Source organism: Phaseolus vulgaris, chromosome 9 (assembly GCF_051622355.1).
Source record: "Phaseolus vulgaris cultivar YP4 chromosome 9, ASM5162235v1, whole genome shotgun sequence".
Taxonomy (NCBI): Eukaryota; Viridiplantae; Streptophyta; class Magnoliopsida; order Fabales; family Fabaceae; genus Phaseolus; species Phaseolus vulgaris.
Genome location: NC_143506.1, coordinates 32,767,019 through 32,782,468, shown reverse-complemented (window position 1 = coordinate 32,782,468; position 15,450 = coordinate 32,767,019). Strand labels below are relative to the sequence as shown.

At 33.0% G+C, this 15,450-nt stretch overlaps 2 protein-coding genes across 16 annotated transcripts; one reads left to right on the top strand and one right to left on the bottom strand.

Moving 5' to 3' along the window:
- Window positions 1-3,448: 3,448 nt before the first annotated feature.
- LOC137822802 (Transducin/WD40 repeat-like superfamily protein) lies at window positions 3,449-8,457 on the top strand. 15 transcript variants are annotated; one of them, XR_016515533.1, is made up of 14 exons: window positions 3,449-3,729; window positions 3,851-3,934; window positions 4,229-4,317; window positions 4,506-4,578; window positions 4,679-4,762; window positions 4,900-4,986; window positions 5,731-5,801; window positions 5,908-5,959; window positions 6,048-6,105; window positions 6,511-6,564; window positions 6,670-6,819; window positions 7,281-7,389; window positions 7,734-7,790; window positions 7,886-8,457. XR_016515533.1 is itself a non-coding variant. In XM_068627802.2 (14 exons), exons 1-14 carry the CDS (start codon window positions 3,628-3,630, stop codon window positions 8,039-8,041), a joined length of 1,278 nt encoding a protein of 425 aa, XP_068483903.1. In that variant the 5' UTR covers window positions 3,449-3,627; the 3' UTR covers window positions 8,042-8,457. The 15 variants fall into 15 exon arrangements, 7 of the variants coding, with proteins under 7 accessions (XP_068483903.1, XP_090151300.1, XP_090151299.1 ...); XR_016515531.1 differs by having other exon boundaries at window positions 6,665-6,819; XR_016515532.1 differs by having other exon boundaries at window positions 6,665-6,819; window positions 7,590-7,790.
- A 2,576-nt stretch (window positions 8,458-11,033) lies between these two features.
- Window positions 11,034-13,392, bottom strand: LOC137821404 (Mitochondrial transcription termination factor family protein). Its single transcript, XM_068625990.2, has one exon. The coding sequence runs from the start codon at window positions 13,288-13,290 to the stop codon at window positions 11,992-11,994; it is 1,299 nt and encodes a 432-aa protein (XP_068482091.1). The 5' UTR covers window positions 13,291-13,392; the 3' UTR covers window positions 11,034-11,991.
- Window positions 13,393-15,450: the final 2,058 nt, after the last annotated feature.

Genomic DNA, 15,450 nt, shown 5'->3' with positions numbered 1-15,450 from the left:
AGATACCGACAGTGAGAGGAACATGTGAAGGAAAGACAGGTGCGTGGCCTTAAATAAATTAAAAGGAAAAGTTTAAAAACTGTCCTTAAACTTGTCGGTGAGACTTTTGCTACAACTTATTCTCACGGTAGATCCATCCCTCACAGGACCAGAAAAATAAATGTGATTACTAAGTAAGTGATTGATTAGATGCTGTAGTTAGCTATGTTTTTTTGTTTTTTCTCAACATTATTTCAAGACACCATCCCTTGTGAAGCAATAATGCAATACCACTCTTCTATGGACCACATTTTAATATGTTTTTTTCAACACACTTGATTAGTTAATAGTTTTGTTGTCTAAAGATTTTTAAGCCACAAATATTCAATGTCTTATGTTTTCTCTTACCCCTTTTAAGAGAGTTTAAGATTATTTATAAATGTAAAAGATTATTAACTTCAAATTTTCTTTGTTTGGAAAGTGGAAATGGTTGAATAAAGTTATGTCAATATTGATTTATTGTCCTAAATTAATATCATGGAAGTGTGATTTCCTTTTAGGTGTTGTCATTCTCATATAATTGTTACTGGTAGGATTATTTTCTGTTATCAATTTAAAAATCAAATTCTACCATATGAAGGTAGATGACATTAGATTAAGGCTTATGAGCAACTAAATTTACTTATGACTTTTGATTATTGGTTTAAAATTGTGTTCATGAGACTGGTGGTACACAACTTGTTTGGCTCAAGCCTTAAAGGTGAAAAGCTTGAAGCTGAGAACAACCTCAACCTAAATATCAGAGGTTTCTTTTGATCGACCATTAACCAAGTACATGAGGTTGGATGGTACATAATCCCCACAACTCGAGCTTTGGAAGAAAAGAACATGTCTAGTGTACTCGAATTTTAAATGAATTGTAGGGAATAACTCTTAAACAATTCACTGAACCAACCTTCAATTGAAGTTCAAGGTCTAGAGAAAGTAGGAGTCTTTCCTCTCTTGATTGTAGATCTTTTGACTCTCTTTTAGGATGAGATGTGGATGTCATTTCAAATGATATATTTTGAAAGAGAGTAGAGAGAACTAGAAGATAAATAATATTCATACAAAATGTTATTGTTTTTTTTTCCATTAAAATCATAGTCAAAACAATCAATACAAACTAATGTAAAGAATATAGTCATCTTAATCAATTATAAAAACTCAAAATGGGTAACTTTAATCTATTAAAATTATAGGTAATCAATTAAACTGTTCATAAATTTTAACCATGTAGACATAAATAATCAACTCCTAACAAATAAGAGGATATGCATTATCACACACCAGCAAACAAAAGACAAACAAAGAATATACCAAAGTGTCACAATATAAGGAATCAACAAGATTAAATCTTAGACAACACAACCTTTATCTTTTAAATCTTGTTAGCATAATTAAGAGTATCCAAATTCCTTAGAAAAACTCAATTCAATTTGCTTTTTAACGTGTATGCTATTCTTAAAAACACTAGGCCAAGTGTTCTATTTATAGAGTTTAGAAAAAGATGATAAAAAAACCGATACTAATGCCTTTAATAGATTATTCAATGTGTTAATAGATTATTCTTAGTTAAGTTTTGAAAAATAGTTACAACACTTATTGTTTGAATTGATTACGACATGTGCTCATCGATTTGTTCTCCCTTAGAGAATGGAGGTTTGAAGATTATTAACCTTCACCATGAAAATAATGCGTATCTTCTTAAACTTGTTTGGAACTTTGCTTATAACAACAAACCTTGGTCTTTGCTCTTGAAAGCCAAAGTTCTTAAATTAAAATACGAGTTTCGAATGGTTTATAGATCCTCATTTCTTTGGCCTGTAATTAAGCAGTTTTATTCTACACTGTTGGTACAGGTTCTTTTATTAAATTCTGGAATAATAAATGGTGTAGTACTACTTCTTTAGCAAATATTGTAGGATTATATGATGGTGCTAGCATTTTGGATACCGTCTCTCAGTTTTGGACAGGTGATGATTGGAATATTCCATTGTCTTTACAGCAGATTCCTCATCTTTTAATCATATCATGGTTAGGCCGGAAGAAGATATTCCTAATTGGATTCTAGATGAGTCTGGCCGTTTCACTCTTAAATCAGCTAGAACTTTTTTTCTTAGATTAAGGAGTTCCCTATGGTTGGAGTAAATTTATTTGGTCTTCATATCTTCCGCCTTCCAAAACTCTTGTCCTTTGGAAAGTTTTTCATGGGCGGCTTCGTACATATCAACATGTTCAAAATAAAGATCTGCATATTTGTTCTATGTGTACGCTTTGTGAACAATACAAGGAATCTATTCAACATTTATTTTTTGAATGTTTTAATGTTTTGCGTATTTAGAATTGGGTTAAATTGATTAAGTTTGTTGTGATAACTTGTTCTATTTGGATGATATGGCGTATGTGGAATTATGCTGATAAGATTGAGGTTTTTAGGGCTATTTCGGTTATTAAAGATTTAACTCATCTAGTGGATAATTCGTTTAAAGCTTTAATGAAGAATGATATGTTGGATTTCAACGTGATCAAGTTTTTTTTGTATTAATACTCGTACCGGTAAAGTTCTTCCTCCTCTTAATGTTAGATGGGAGTTTCCTTCACCAGACTGAGTTAAACTTAACACTGATGGGGCTGCTAAGGGATATCTTGGTCTTACTACTTGTGGAGGTATTTTCCGTGGGAGTATGGGGGAATTGATTGGAGTTTTTTTTGTGTTTTTTGAAGTTCAGTGCTTTGGTTGTTGAGTTTTAAGGGATTATACATGCTATGGAGGAAGCTCAAAAGATGGGCTTACTAATATCTGGTTGGAATGTGATTCTGCTTTGGTTTGTGCTGCGTTTATTGCTAGAACAAACTAGAACAAATGTTCAGTGGATGTTTCGGAATCGATGAAACACTTACTTATCTTAATTAAGGTTTAGGGTTACTCATATTTTTCGTGAAGGGAATGTGTGTGCTGATAATTTGGCTAATTTAGGAATTATTCTTAGAGAATTTTTTCATTGGTATAATAGGCTACACCATCTAGTTTATTCTTAGAATTTTGTATTGATAGGTATAATCTACATATGTATCATTTTTGTTAACATATGTATCATTTTTGTTAACATGTGAGTTTTGGTATAATCCCCACATATTTTTGTATTTTCTTTCTTTTTTATTTTTTAATAATAATTTTTTTCATGTGATGACAAATTATGATTGTTACTTGAAGTGTCAGTATAGCTGAAATGTCAAGTTGCATAATGATACCTAAGATGAAAGTTTTATTTTAAAAAAAACTTGTAAATGGTTTAATTGATGTAATACAATAAATTTATTTTATAAATTGATATATTTAAAACATAATCAAAATATCCTTATATTAATTTTTTTGTGATAATTTATTTCTTCTTTTTATCGCTTTTGCCCGTTTTTCTTTCTTTTTGAGGAAAAAGAAATTTGCAAATAATTTCTTTTTATTTTTATTTTGAAGACACTTTGAAAGTGGCGGCAGCGAATAAGCATGGCTAAGTTCTTCCTCCTCCGATTTGGGAACTAACCAAACAGATCAGTTTCTAGGGTTCTTCGTTCCGTCGAATTGGGGATTTTTGTTTCTATTCAGGAATGGATAGCAGTAGCTCGGAACAGGCCGTGCAAGATGGCAAACTCTACAGAAACCTCAATTCTCTCATCGTCGCTCATCTTCGGGACAACAATCTCACCCAGGCAAGCTCAATCTTCCTTCAAACATAACCTAACATATTGAATGAATGCTTTTATTTATCTTAGAAACCAATTTTCCTTTTTATTCAAAAAGTAAGTAAAATGTTTGCTAATTTCTCTTCAGGCTGCAAGTGTTGTTGCTTCAGCAACCATGACTCCACTGAATGTGGAAGCCCCACCTAACAGGCTTCTCGACCTGGTTGCTAAGGTTCTCTCTTATTTCACTTGAGCTTTTACTGGATAAATTTCTCCTAAGCACTTTCAGGAAAATGAACTGCATTGCACCTTTGTAAGCTAAAACTCAACTCATACATCTTAATTTTCAAAAAGTTGAATGGAAGTTTTTATTAAATTGAAGTGTATTTTGTTTGTGGGATAAGTACAACTTATTTTACGTTTTTTTTTTTTCCTGAAAGTGTTTAGAAAGAAATTTGTTTAGAAGGGATATACTTTTGTATGTGCTGTATGATCCTTTCTTTTTGTTCTAAGAAAATAATAACAGGGTCTTGCAGCGGAAAAGGGCGACATCACAAGAGGCACTCATTTCTCTGCCTCACTGCCCTTGCCTCACACTGCAGCTATTGATTTCAGGCAAACTTCCAAAACTACATTTCTATTAACTATCAAACATAATTTGTTGTAACTTGTATTTAATTTCGAGCAAGATTTAGAAGTTCATTCATTTTAGTTTAGTGAAAAGTTAGTTACTTGAAATCTTAAGTTAGCCATAGGTGACAATATTACATGCTCCCTTGAAAATTGCGTTTTGTTTATGTTAGCACTGCGTCTGATATGAAAGGTTCCTCGAAGAGCTTCCCGAAGCTTGAAACGCGACACCTTTCGGAACACAAGGTGTGCAATATGCTTTGATAGTGTATACATATCCTGCAATAATAATTCAATGAAATACTAAAATGCAGCTTTGTTTTGGACTGATGGGCTTAGTTTCTAGAATATTGCCAGATGTGCTAGATTTAGTGCTGATGGAAGATTTGTTGCCACTGGAAGTGCCGATACATCAATAAAGCTATTTGAGGTTCTGATTTGTTTGTTTAGTATTTGATGCTTTGCTTTTTGTTTGACACAATATGTGAACTTAATCGTCTGCTTGTCTTGCAGCTTTGCTTTTAGTTTGTCACTATATATGAACTTAATCGTCTGCTTGTCTTGCAGGTTTCGAAGATCAAGCAGATGTTGCTGCCAGAGGCAAAGGATGGTCCTGTGCGGCCTGTCATTCGAACATATTATGATCATATACAAGTGTGTTTGCAATTCCTAATATACCAGTAACAGAATTTGTGTGGTTATTTTTTTGAGATTATTGGTTTATGTTTGGATAAATTTTTCCTTTAAGTACTTATAAGAGAAGGAAAAATAAATAAACTTCTCTCATAATCTAAAATTAGTTATACATAATTTAAAATAAGTTTGTTACTGAAGTTAAATACGAGTGTCTTTAAATCATCTATGCATAACCTAGTTTTAACTTAGAGAAATTTATTTTCATATTCTCTTCTCTTATTTTAGCTTACGGAGTAGGTATGGTGACTAATTGGTCAAGAGTTCAAATTAGTAAACAGTTTCTTTGTATATGCAAGTATAAGGTTACGTACAATGACCCTCCTCTATACCTTTGCATGGCAAGGAACCTTTTCACAATAGAGTACGCTAGTTTGTTGTCTTCTCTTATATGTCCTTATAGCGAAGTTTATCCAAACAGAGCATCTTTTTCATATTTATTTCACTGAAACTGCAGAAGTTCGAAGTTGTAACTTGTAATTGCTTTTGGCTTGACAAATTTACTTTGTGTAAAGCATAATATATCAACATGCCAATTTGTGTCTTGGTTGTGGTGGATATTTTTTTCTCTAATACTGAGTTTTGGCAGATGCTTCTTTTCTCGTTTCATTAAGCTTTACTTTACAAATGTGAGTTTATGAAATGATCCGTGGAAATTGAAATTGTAAATTTTATTTATTTTTCTTATATATATATAAACTGCAGCCAATAAACGATCTGGATTTTCATCCACAAGGTACTATCCTGATTTCAGGAGCCAAAGATCAAACAATAAAGTATGTTTTTGCTCCATAATATGCATTTCATCCGTATTTTATTCCCATGTATCCTTTTTATTTGAAAAGGCTCTTACAATCTGACATGCTGTTTTATATTTTTTAGGTTTTTTGATATTTCAAAAACGAATGCAAAGAGAGCATACAGGGTTATCCAGGTTGTTTTGCCGTACCTTTAGGCATTAGCAATGAGTAAGCAAATATAAGAATTAAATATAAACTTTCTATTTAACTTCTGTTGTGCAGGACACACACAATGTTCGATCTGTATCTTTCCATCCTTCTGGAGACTTTCTGCTGGCAGGTATTTATTTTATCACATTTTTATTGTTTAAGATTTATGAAATGCTAATTGTATCATTTTCTTTGCTGTTGATTTCCGTTTCTGTGTCCTTGTATTTCTTAAATGGTTTGTAAATAAACAATTTCAAAAACACCTTCCTCTGATATTTCTTGAATGCTCATGTCCACTGTTCAGTGTCAAATTATCTGCATGAGAAAGTCACATATGTCCACTGGGTGACTTGTCTACTGTGTGATTTATTAAAGGGGGAGATACAATCTTTCTTTCCAGATTACTCCCAATTTCCCAAACAAGGATTATTGCTTTATTTTTTTTTTTGCACAAAAAATCAATGATCATAAATATGAATTTCTGACAGGAACTGATCATGCAATTCCACATTTGTATGATATAAATACCTTTCAGTGTTATCTGTCATCAAATGTCCCAGAGACTAGCCCCAATGGAGCCATAAACCAGGCATGTGAATTATCTATTGATCAGTGTCACAAACTGAGTTACCTATGTTTTTAATTTCATTGTCTACAGTGATGTTGATTGTTTCTTGTCTGATTCGTAGGTCAGATATTCTAGTACAGGCGCCATGTATGTTACAGCATCTAAAGATGGTGCTGTTAGGTTATGGGATGGTATCACTGCCAATTGTGTGCGGTCAATAACTGCCGCCCACGGAACAGCTGAGGCTACCAGTGCAATTTTTACCAAAGATCAAAGGTATGAATATGTTTTTTGCAAATATTGGACACAGCGAAATCCATGAGAATGATACTGTCACTAGTCACTACCTGCTACGTCATGAGCTATGCCTGGAAATGTGATCCTAGTGTTGATTTTGAACTTAGCAATAGTGTTGTTGACTTTGAAGTAGGTGTTTCCTTTGTTCCATTCCAAATGGTCTCAACATCAGAATTTAAAATCTTCATGAAACTCCTGGTTACAACTGAGCTTTTGTTTATTTAAATGAATGCAATTTTTGCTCGCTGTAATAGAAAAAAATCACCAACCAAGAAAAAATGAGCCATAGGACAAGTTGTTGCATTTTTTACTTGTCCGTTGCTTTTGATGCAAGGATATAGCTATTGATGCCCATCGAGACCTACTTGTGACACTTTCCTGAAGTTCTTAATAGGCTTAGATCTTGTAGATGTGTAGTAATTTAACTGTCAAATTTCTAGGTTTGTTCTCTCCTGCGGGAAGGATTCTACCATAAAGCTTTGGGAAGTTGGCTCTGGAAGATTAGTCAGACAATATCTTGGAGCTATGCATACTCAGCTAAGGTGCCAGGTACATAGATGATAGATACATAATACGTACTATTCAGTCAGTTAATCTTGGTGAATTCATAGTCATGCAGAATTGCAGATTCTTGTATTTTTAATTTGCAGTAAGAGATGTTTGTGTTCATCTCTTTTTCTTAAACTAATTCAGCCGATTGGTTTTAAAATTGCTTCTCTTAATCTATTGTTCACCATCTCAATACACAGGTAATTATTGTTTTGTTGGGTACATTGGGAAGCAGTTTATACAGCAGGACCTCTACCCAAAATCTCTAATCACCTAACCGTTAGTCCAGGTGATATTTTTATACATATTTTGATAGTTACCTTTGTGTGCCCTCTCTGTGGCAGGCTATTTTTAATCAGACAGAAGAATTTATTATATTCATAGATGAACTGAGCAACGAGGTTTGTTCATCAACTTTCATTTCCTCTATGTTTACCTGTGGTGATGTTAGCTTTATCAATTGGATTGATTTTGAGGCATCCGGTGTGCATTGTAGATCATTATCTGGGATGCAATGACAACAGAAAAAGTTGCGAAGTGGCCTTCTAATCATGTTGGTGCACCCCGCTGGCTTGAACACTCACCAATTGAGTCAGCTTTTATTTCCTGTGGAACTGATAGGTCAGTTCGGTTCTGGAAGGAAACTGTATAATAAAGCGAAGGAGGCTGAATGCATTTACAGGCACTATTAAAGTTATCACTGATTAAAAGTTAACTCAGGAAATTTCACTTCATTTTTGTTTAATCTGTTATCAGTAGCCTTGCCCTGCAGAATCAGTTAATCCATTCAACACTTGGAATCGGAAGATTACCTATCTCTACCAATTTGATCTGCTCAATATTTAGAGAGATTCTAACTGTTTCATATTTTCATCAAAGTAACTTAATGTTGGATTAGACGAAGCTTGGCGGGCTATTATGTCTTGGAGCTGGGTATACTCAGCCTCTCCATACGGTATAAGTCTGTATATCCCGCATCATAAACGGACCTTAATTTTTGTTAACATTTGTCTCGTGAAACTTATGGGTTGGTCTGCACAAGTTAAAGTACATTAGTATTATTTGACATTTATTTGCATAATAATAATAATATACTCGGTCTATTAAATAATGCATAGTTTATAAAAACTAGGAAGATTAGACTTTGGGTTAGATTGGATCTGATGGGTTGCTTTTACAGTCTGTGGGGGTGCCTGTATAGATTGTGGTCGACACCCTTTAAACCACGAGCTTTACATGTTGAGTATGAAAACCCCTCATTCAAAATTTTACCAGAAAATTTAAATCTTGTGTGGACTGCCAGTGTTCTGGGGACTTTTGCTATAATGATTAACCAAAGTTTTAATATTTTATGTTTTTATATAGTTTAAAGTTATTTTAAACTTATTATATCTGTCATCAAATAGGAAAGGAACTTTGTTAGGACATGAATGGTCTGATCGTATTATAGTTTTAAGAATACTAGATGACTCCGATTTGATGATAATAAAGCTGAACAACCATATAAGTGATGATTTTTTACTCTATATATATATATATGTATCTACGTGTACATATATACATTAATAAGAGTACTTGTGCTTAAAATAGAATTTACACAACCAGATGATCTAATGTTTAAAACAAACAATAAAGAAAACATTGCAATGTTATGATCGTATTTCTACCTAAAAATTTAACAAATATGAATAAAATCATCTTGTTTATATCTTTACTATAAGGTACTTAGTTGTAACTTATCATATACAACTTCCATTTTTACTAGTCTTTCTTATATAAGGCTACAAAATGCTTTGAGTGATACATTGCTTATATATTTAAGTTTGATTGAATTTTCAAAAGATTTGAGAAAACTTAATTTGTTATCCTTTTTATGAAAATGTTCATGTTTAAACTTTATTGTTTTATCGTAAAAAAAAATGGAAGATTGGAAGATTGTTAGAGTAAAGTTCTAGATATCCTTACAAATTTTGATGAAGTGTTAAATTTTGAAGTGTTGCTAAATAATAAAATACAAACATGAATATACTAGTGTATAAGACGATAGCTTTTTAAATAGATTATGTGACACGTATAATGTTTTGTCTAACAGGTAATATAACATATGTGTTTTCTTACTTTGTCTCATAAGTAAAGTTTTTGATAGATGATACATAGAGTTTCTAATCTAACATTGTACCTAACCAAATTCCTTATGAACTTATTTTTGTGTTGCAAAGAATGTTCTCATCTTCACGTTTACCAAGAAGATCTTATAAAGCACATGTTAAAATCAAAGATTTCATGAAGTACACACTAAAGTTGTTCTACTCCAACATATTCTGACGCACCTTATGTCAACTCTAGGAAGATTATCTACCTTGTACGATCTATGTCTTACTCTAGTTTAATGGAAAGCTCTCTTACAAAGACCTAATAACTCATGTCAAGTATCATAATGTTTCTTAAAGAAGAAAAAAACATTTAATGTTGCATGGTACATCTAATGCATAACAAACAAATGTTGGAATATGGAATTTTGATGTGAAGTTTCTTAATAGGTAGAAAAGGATTCGCAACTAATCTTTTTTCATCGCCATATTTAAAGAAATCTTTCTAATTGAAGAAATATAACAAAGTGATCAAGAGTTGTTAAAATGCTACAAATTTGTTGCTGAAAGATTTATGTGCCCTATGTTTCACAAAAACATTTTTAATGTTTGTTTATCAAATTAGTAACATGTTTAAATCGTGTATTCGTTGAAAGACATGTTTCTCTACCTTCTTTATAAAAATCCTTAGTTGTAAGTTTTTTTTCAAACAAATATGTTAAAGTACTCAACTTTTAGTGAAGAGTGACTAACTTCCAAATAATACTTTGGATTGTGTAGCCAAAATGGTTGTTGCTCCAAACAGCACTTGGGTTTTAGTCAAAAGTGACTGCATTCTAAATAATACTACTGAAAATTTTTCAAGAATAAATGTATTCCAAATAAAACTTTATCAAGGAGTGAGAATAGATAACAATTGTTTTTTAATCTTTGGATATAAAATCTTTTGGATAACAATCATTTGATTGTATGTTAGTTGTGTAAGGATGTCAAGTTATAAATATAAAAATGTGCAAGAATATTTGAAAGGAAATATCCACAATTTTATTCTTATACTTGTTGCTTCATGTTTCATAATTTATTTCAATGTTAATTATTTTTTAAAAAGGTTTTTCAAACTTGTTGGAATCATATGTTTCTTTATTTATAAAACTGGCGTGGGTACTTATTACAATTTTTAAGTTTAATTTTAAACATCTTGAATTTTACCAAATGTATCTTATTTTATATATTGAAAAGATTTTTTTTTTTTACATTTTGATTACTTGCTTTGTTTATCGTTTATACCATATTGATAAACTCTCATGCTGAAAATATAAACCATTAGAAGGTTCCAATGCATGTGTAACTCTATTACATAGAACACACATTACATGTTTGATACAGTTTCTTAACATCAAAACTCTGCACTATTATATAATTTATGATTCTAGACAAGTACCTGATCATCTACATCTTAAACAATATATATAGATAGATAAGAAAAATAAACAGATTTACAATAGCAATTTCCAAGGATAATTTAAAAAACTCAACAATTTTCAAAGTAAATGCTTAAAGAAAATAAGAAGATGCCAAGACTGAGTGAAAAAGATCCACCACAGCCAAGAGACAGCATGTTCATATATAATGCTTTATATACCAAGTCAATTTGTCAAGCCAAAAATAATTACATCTACGAACTTCCCCAGGTTCAGCAAAATAAATCTGAAAAGAAAAACTAGCGTACCCTAGTGCCAAAGGTTCCTTGCTTATGCGAAGGGTACGTAACCTTACACTTGAAGAAACTGTTTTTGGATTCAAACTTGTGACCACCATACCTTTTCCATAAGCTAAAATAAGAAAATAAATAAATTTCTGTAGGTTAAGCACAGCTGGTTTGCAAAAGCTCTCCTTTAACTTCTGGTGACAACAAACCTTCCATCAGCACTAAACTTGGCACATCAGGAACTATTCTAGAAACTAAGCCTATCAGTCCAAAACAACGTGGATATCTATACACTATCAAAGAATATTGCACATCTTGTGTTACGAAAGGAGTCGTGTTTCATCCTTTGAGAAGCTCTTTGGGGAACCTTTCATGTCATAAACAAAACGGAATTTTCAAGAGAGCATGTGCTGTTCCCACCCAAGTATGACTTAAAAGCAACTAACTTCTTCCCTACACTCAAATGAATGAATTTCTAAGTCTTACTCGAAATTAACTACAGCAAATTATGCCCGATAGTCAAATAGAACAGAGAAATCAGTGCCTCTTATGATGTCACCTTCTTCGCTGCAAGACCCTGTTATTATTTTCTTTGAGCAAAAATATGAGCATACATATTTCCTACAAAGCTCGGTTTCAGTAACACATCAAAAAATCTGGATTGGGCAATTCCAGAGTACTAATATTAATACCAAAAGTAGTAGGGTATGAAGTCAAAACTCAATTTTGATAGTCATTCATTGACTCAAATTCATCCCACCAAAACCAAAGGTCCAACCAACATCATACGCAAAGATCAGACCACTAAACCAGAGACTCCATGAAGGACCTCACGTTCTTCACATCTTCATCCCTTTCAGTAAACTTCTGCGGTTTAAACAGTTTCCACAGTCCAGCGGGATGCTTCGTCTTAACTTGAACACCACACCCAGAAAACCTTCCATAGATCTTTTCACACTCCGGGTATGGCTTCACATAATGATTATAGAACCTAAGCCTAGAAGGCATTACCAAATCCTTCAACCCAACCTCAAACCCAATCGCACCCTTCCCCCTCAAACACTCCACCACACTGTACCTGCTCACAATCTGCTTCTCAAAATTCACACCCAAGTATTTAGGCACCTCTGCCAAACACTCCACACCACACTTCATCCTCTGCACCAGAAACTCAACCTTCCTCTCAATATCCGCAACCTCGTAACAAATCACCCTTGGCTCATTCCAAATAATCTTCAGAGCATCCCTTCGAGTCAAACCATACCCACACAAACAATCCACTCTTAACTTCACTTCAAAACACGCTCTCATCAGACCCGAACCCAAAACCCTCTCTTTAATAGTTTCCCTGCATCTTAAACTCTCTAACAGCCTCAAGCACCGCGTAAATTCTCCCAATTCCATCCCCAGAATCCTCGGGTCCCGCGAGATCTCTCCCCTCATCTCGCGATTGGAAAACCCTAGCTCCTTGATTTCCCGAAACAACGGCCTCAGCCTGTGCTCAACACCGAGCGCCAAAACCCTAGGAAACGAACGGACAACTTGATCAATCTCGCCCCGGGGGATTCCGAACCCCACGAGAAAATCGATCACGCTCGCGATTTCGTTCTCGCCCGTGACAACCACGTCGGGGAACCCTTCCAGGACGCTGGCCACGGTGGCGTCAGAAAACGCGAAATTGGTTTTGAGCGCGTGGAGTTTGGGGGAGAGTTGGAGAGGGTCGAGGTGTAACTTTGCGGAAGAGAGGAGGAGGTTGACGAGGGTGGAATGGGAGAGTGTGGGGAAGCGCGTTTGGAGATGGGGAAGACGGGATTGAAGGGTTTGGTGGAAGGAATGGTGGATGAGGAAGGGGTGGGTAGTGAGGAGGGAAACGACGTCGTTTTGGGGGATGCGGAGGGAGAAGAGCGTGGTGAGGGATTGGTGGAGTTGAGGGAGAGGGGAGTGGAGAAGGGAAGGATTGCGCGAGATGAAGGTGTTGATGAGAGAAGAGGGAAAACCGTACTTCTGGAATAAGTTCGCCACTGCAATCTTTTTTCTGTAGTGTGAGAACGTAGAAGTGCTTCCCATGAAACGCGCTTTTGCATGAGCAGTTCCCAACGTCATTCTTGCTGCTGCCTAAAGCTTTCTCTGTGCCCTCAACCATGTTTTCTCTTCATCATGCTTCATTCGCCGATTCACTTCAGTTGTGGCATTAAGCGGGTGATCCAAATTACTTAAAAGTGTTTTTATAAATATAAAATGAAATAAAAATAATTATATAGATTTTATCATATGAATAAAATTTATCTTTCTAAAAAGTATATTATGTATTTACAATTTTAAATAATTATTAACTGTATTCTAGTATGTTTTGCTATGACGGACAACCCATTCTGTCTTGTTTTTGTGGGTCAAGGGTGAGTGGACTACAATGGGTACGTTACTCATGTCATTCCTAAGTAAATGTTTTATTAAAAGAACAACATTATATTCAATTTTTTTTATTTTTTATTTTGTTAGATTTGAAGAACAAAGTCAAACTTAAACTTTAGGAGAAGTTGTTTTGATAATAATGTTTAAAGATATTGATGTCCAATATTGTGTGTTATGGTTTTTATTGTATGTGATTGAGAGTCTTACACACAAGTTAATAAAAAAATAAAAAATCAGTTTAGCACACATTGAATCTTAAAATTAACCAAATTAAATTGTTTTAGAAAGGTTAAAAATATGTGATTTTTTAAAAGTTTGTTTTCATGCTTTAGAACAAGATTATCTTCTTTGTTAACTAATTAAAACAGAAAGGAGAAAAACTTGTTTTAAAAAAATAATCCATTATATTCTCTAGGATTTAGGGTGCGTTTTATCTAATTTTCAGATTTTACTGGAAATAATCAATTACAAACATAAGATAACTGATTCAATGCGTTTAAAATAACTTTTAATCAATGTTTTCAAAATTATATTATTTTATACATATAATATTTTGAAGAGCAAATTTACAAACATTTATAGAGATAATTTGAGTTCTTAAATATTGATTTCAAGATTTTTCAAACAATTCTTTCAAAAGGTTTTGTCATGCTACTTAATTCTTTTATGTTGTTTTCTAGTAACATTTTTTTCTCTTATTTCTAGTTGGTATCCTCTTTAGTCTTCAAGACCTAATTTAGTTTGTTTCCTCTTGGTATGATTCAAGTGTATGACATATCCTTTTGATTGTATTCAAGAGTTGATCTTGTTTAGTTTGTGTTGAGTATTTGTATAAATATATAAAAATAGTAGATTCAAACTATTCTAAGATTGAAAATTTGAGATTAGATCTAAGATCAGTGATTATCTATACCAGTATAAATTTATGTGTGATATCTCGTTTTCTCTATATTTGGTAATTACTAATCTTTTTCAATCTTAATTCCACAATCAATTGCATTTAGTTTTCTAATAAGAATAGTTTTTCAAAGCACTTAAAGAAAATGGTTAATTTTTTCCAAAAAAATTTCCAAACTAATTCACCCTCTGATTTAGGTTAGCCTCACATTTTTTCCAACATTTTTCATAACTTTGTCTTTTTCGCACACTTTCTTCTCTTCCTTCAAGTATTGTGGTTTTCACAATACAAAAGAAAGCACACATGAAAACAATTAGTCATCATCCCAAAAATTGAGTTGCTCGAATGTGTGCAATACAAACACTTAATACGTGTGGTGATGTCGCTTACATGTATCAAGACATTTGTTCATCATTGATCAAGATTCTAATGTTATCTAATCATTGATCAAGATTCTAATGTTATTTAATATTGATGGACAACCAACTCTAACATGATGCAGTTTTTTTTTATGAATGATGTAGCATCCCTATATTTTCCCATATCTAATAACCATGATATGTATGAAATATTAAAATAAATATATAAACATAATACAAATATATCTGCAATTCTTTCATATAATATTTCAAATAATCTCTCTCTTTACAAGACTTGAAACATTTACATAAAATTAAAAAAAGATTTCAAAAGAAAATAAACATTTTTCATCATCCATCTTCTCACTGAGAAACTTTATCACTTGTAACATCACCTGCTCCCGTGTAAAAAAAAAAACAACAAAACAAAACAAAGGGCAAGCTAGGTGTTTTTAAAACTTATAACATCAATATAAATTAAACATCCACATAAATCCATCCTTTATCATGCATTCCACATAACCAAGTGTCTATCAACAATTTCAATATTCATCTCATGTCATACTTCTACTAACTCATAACACATAGACACTT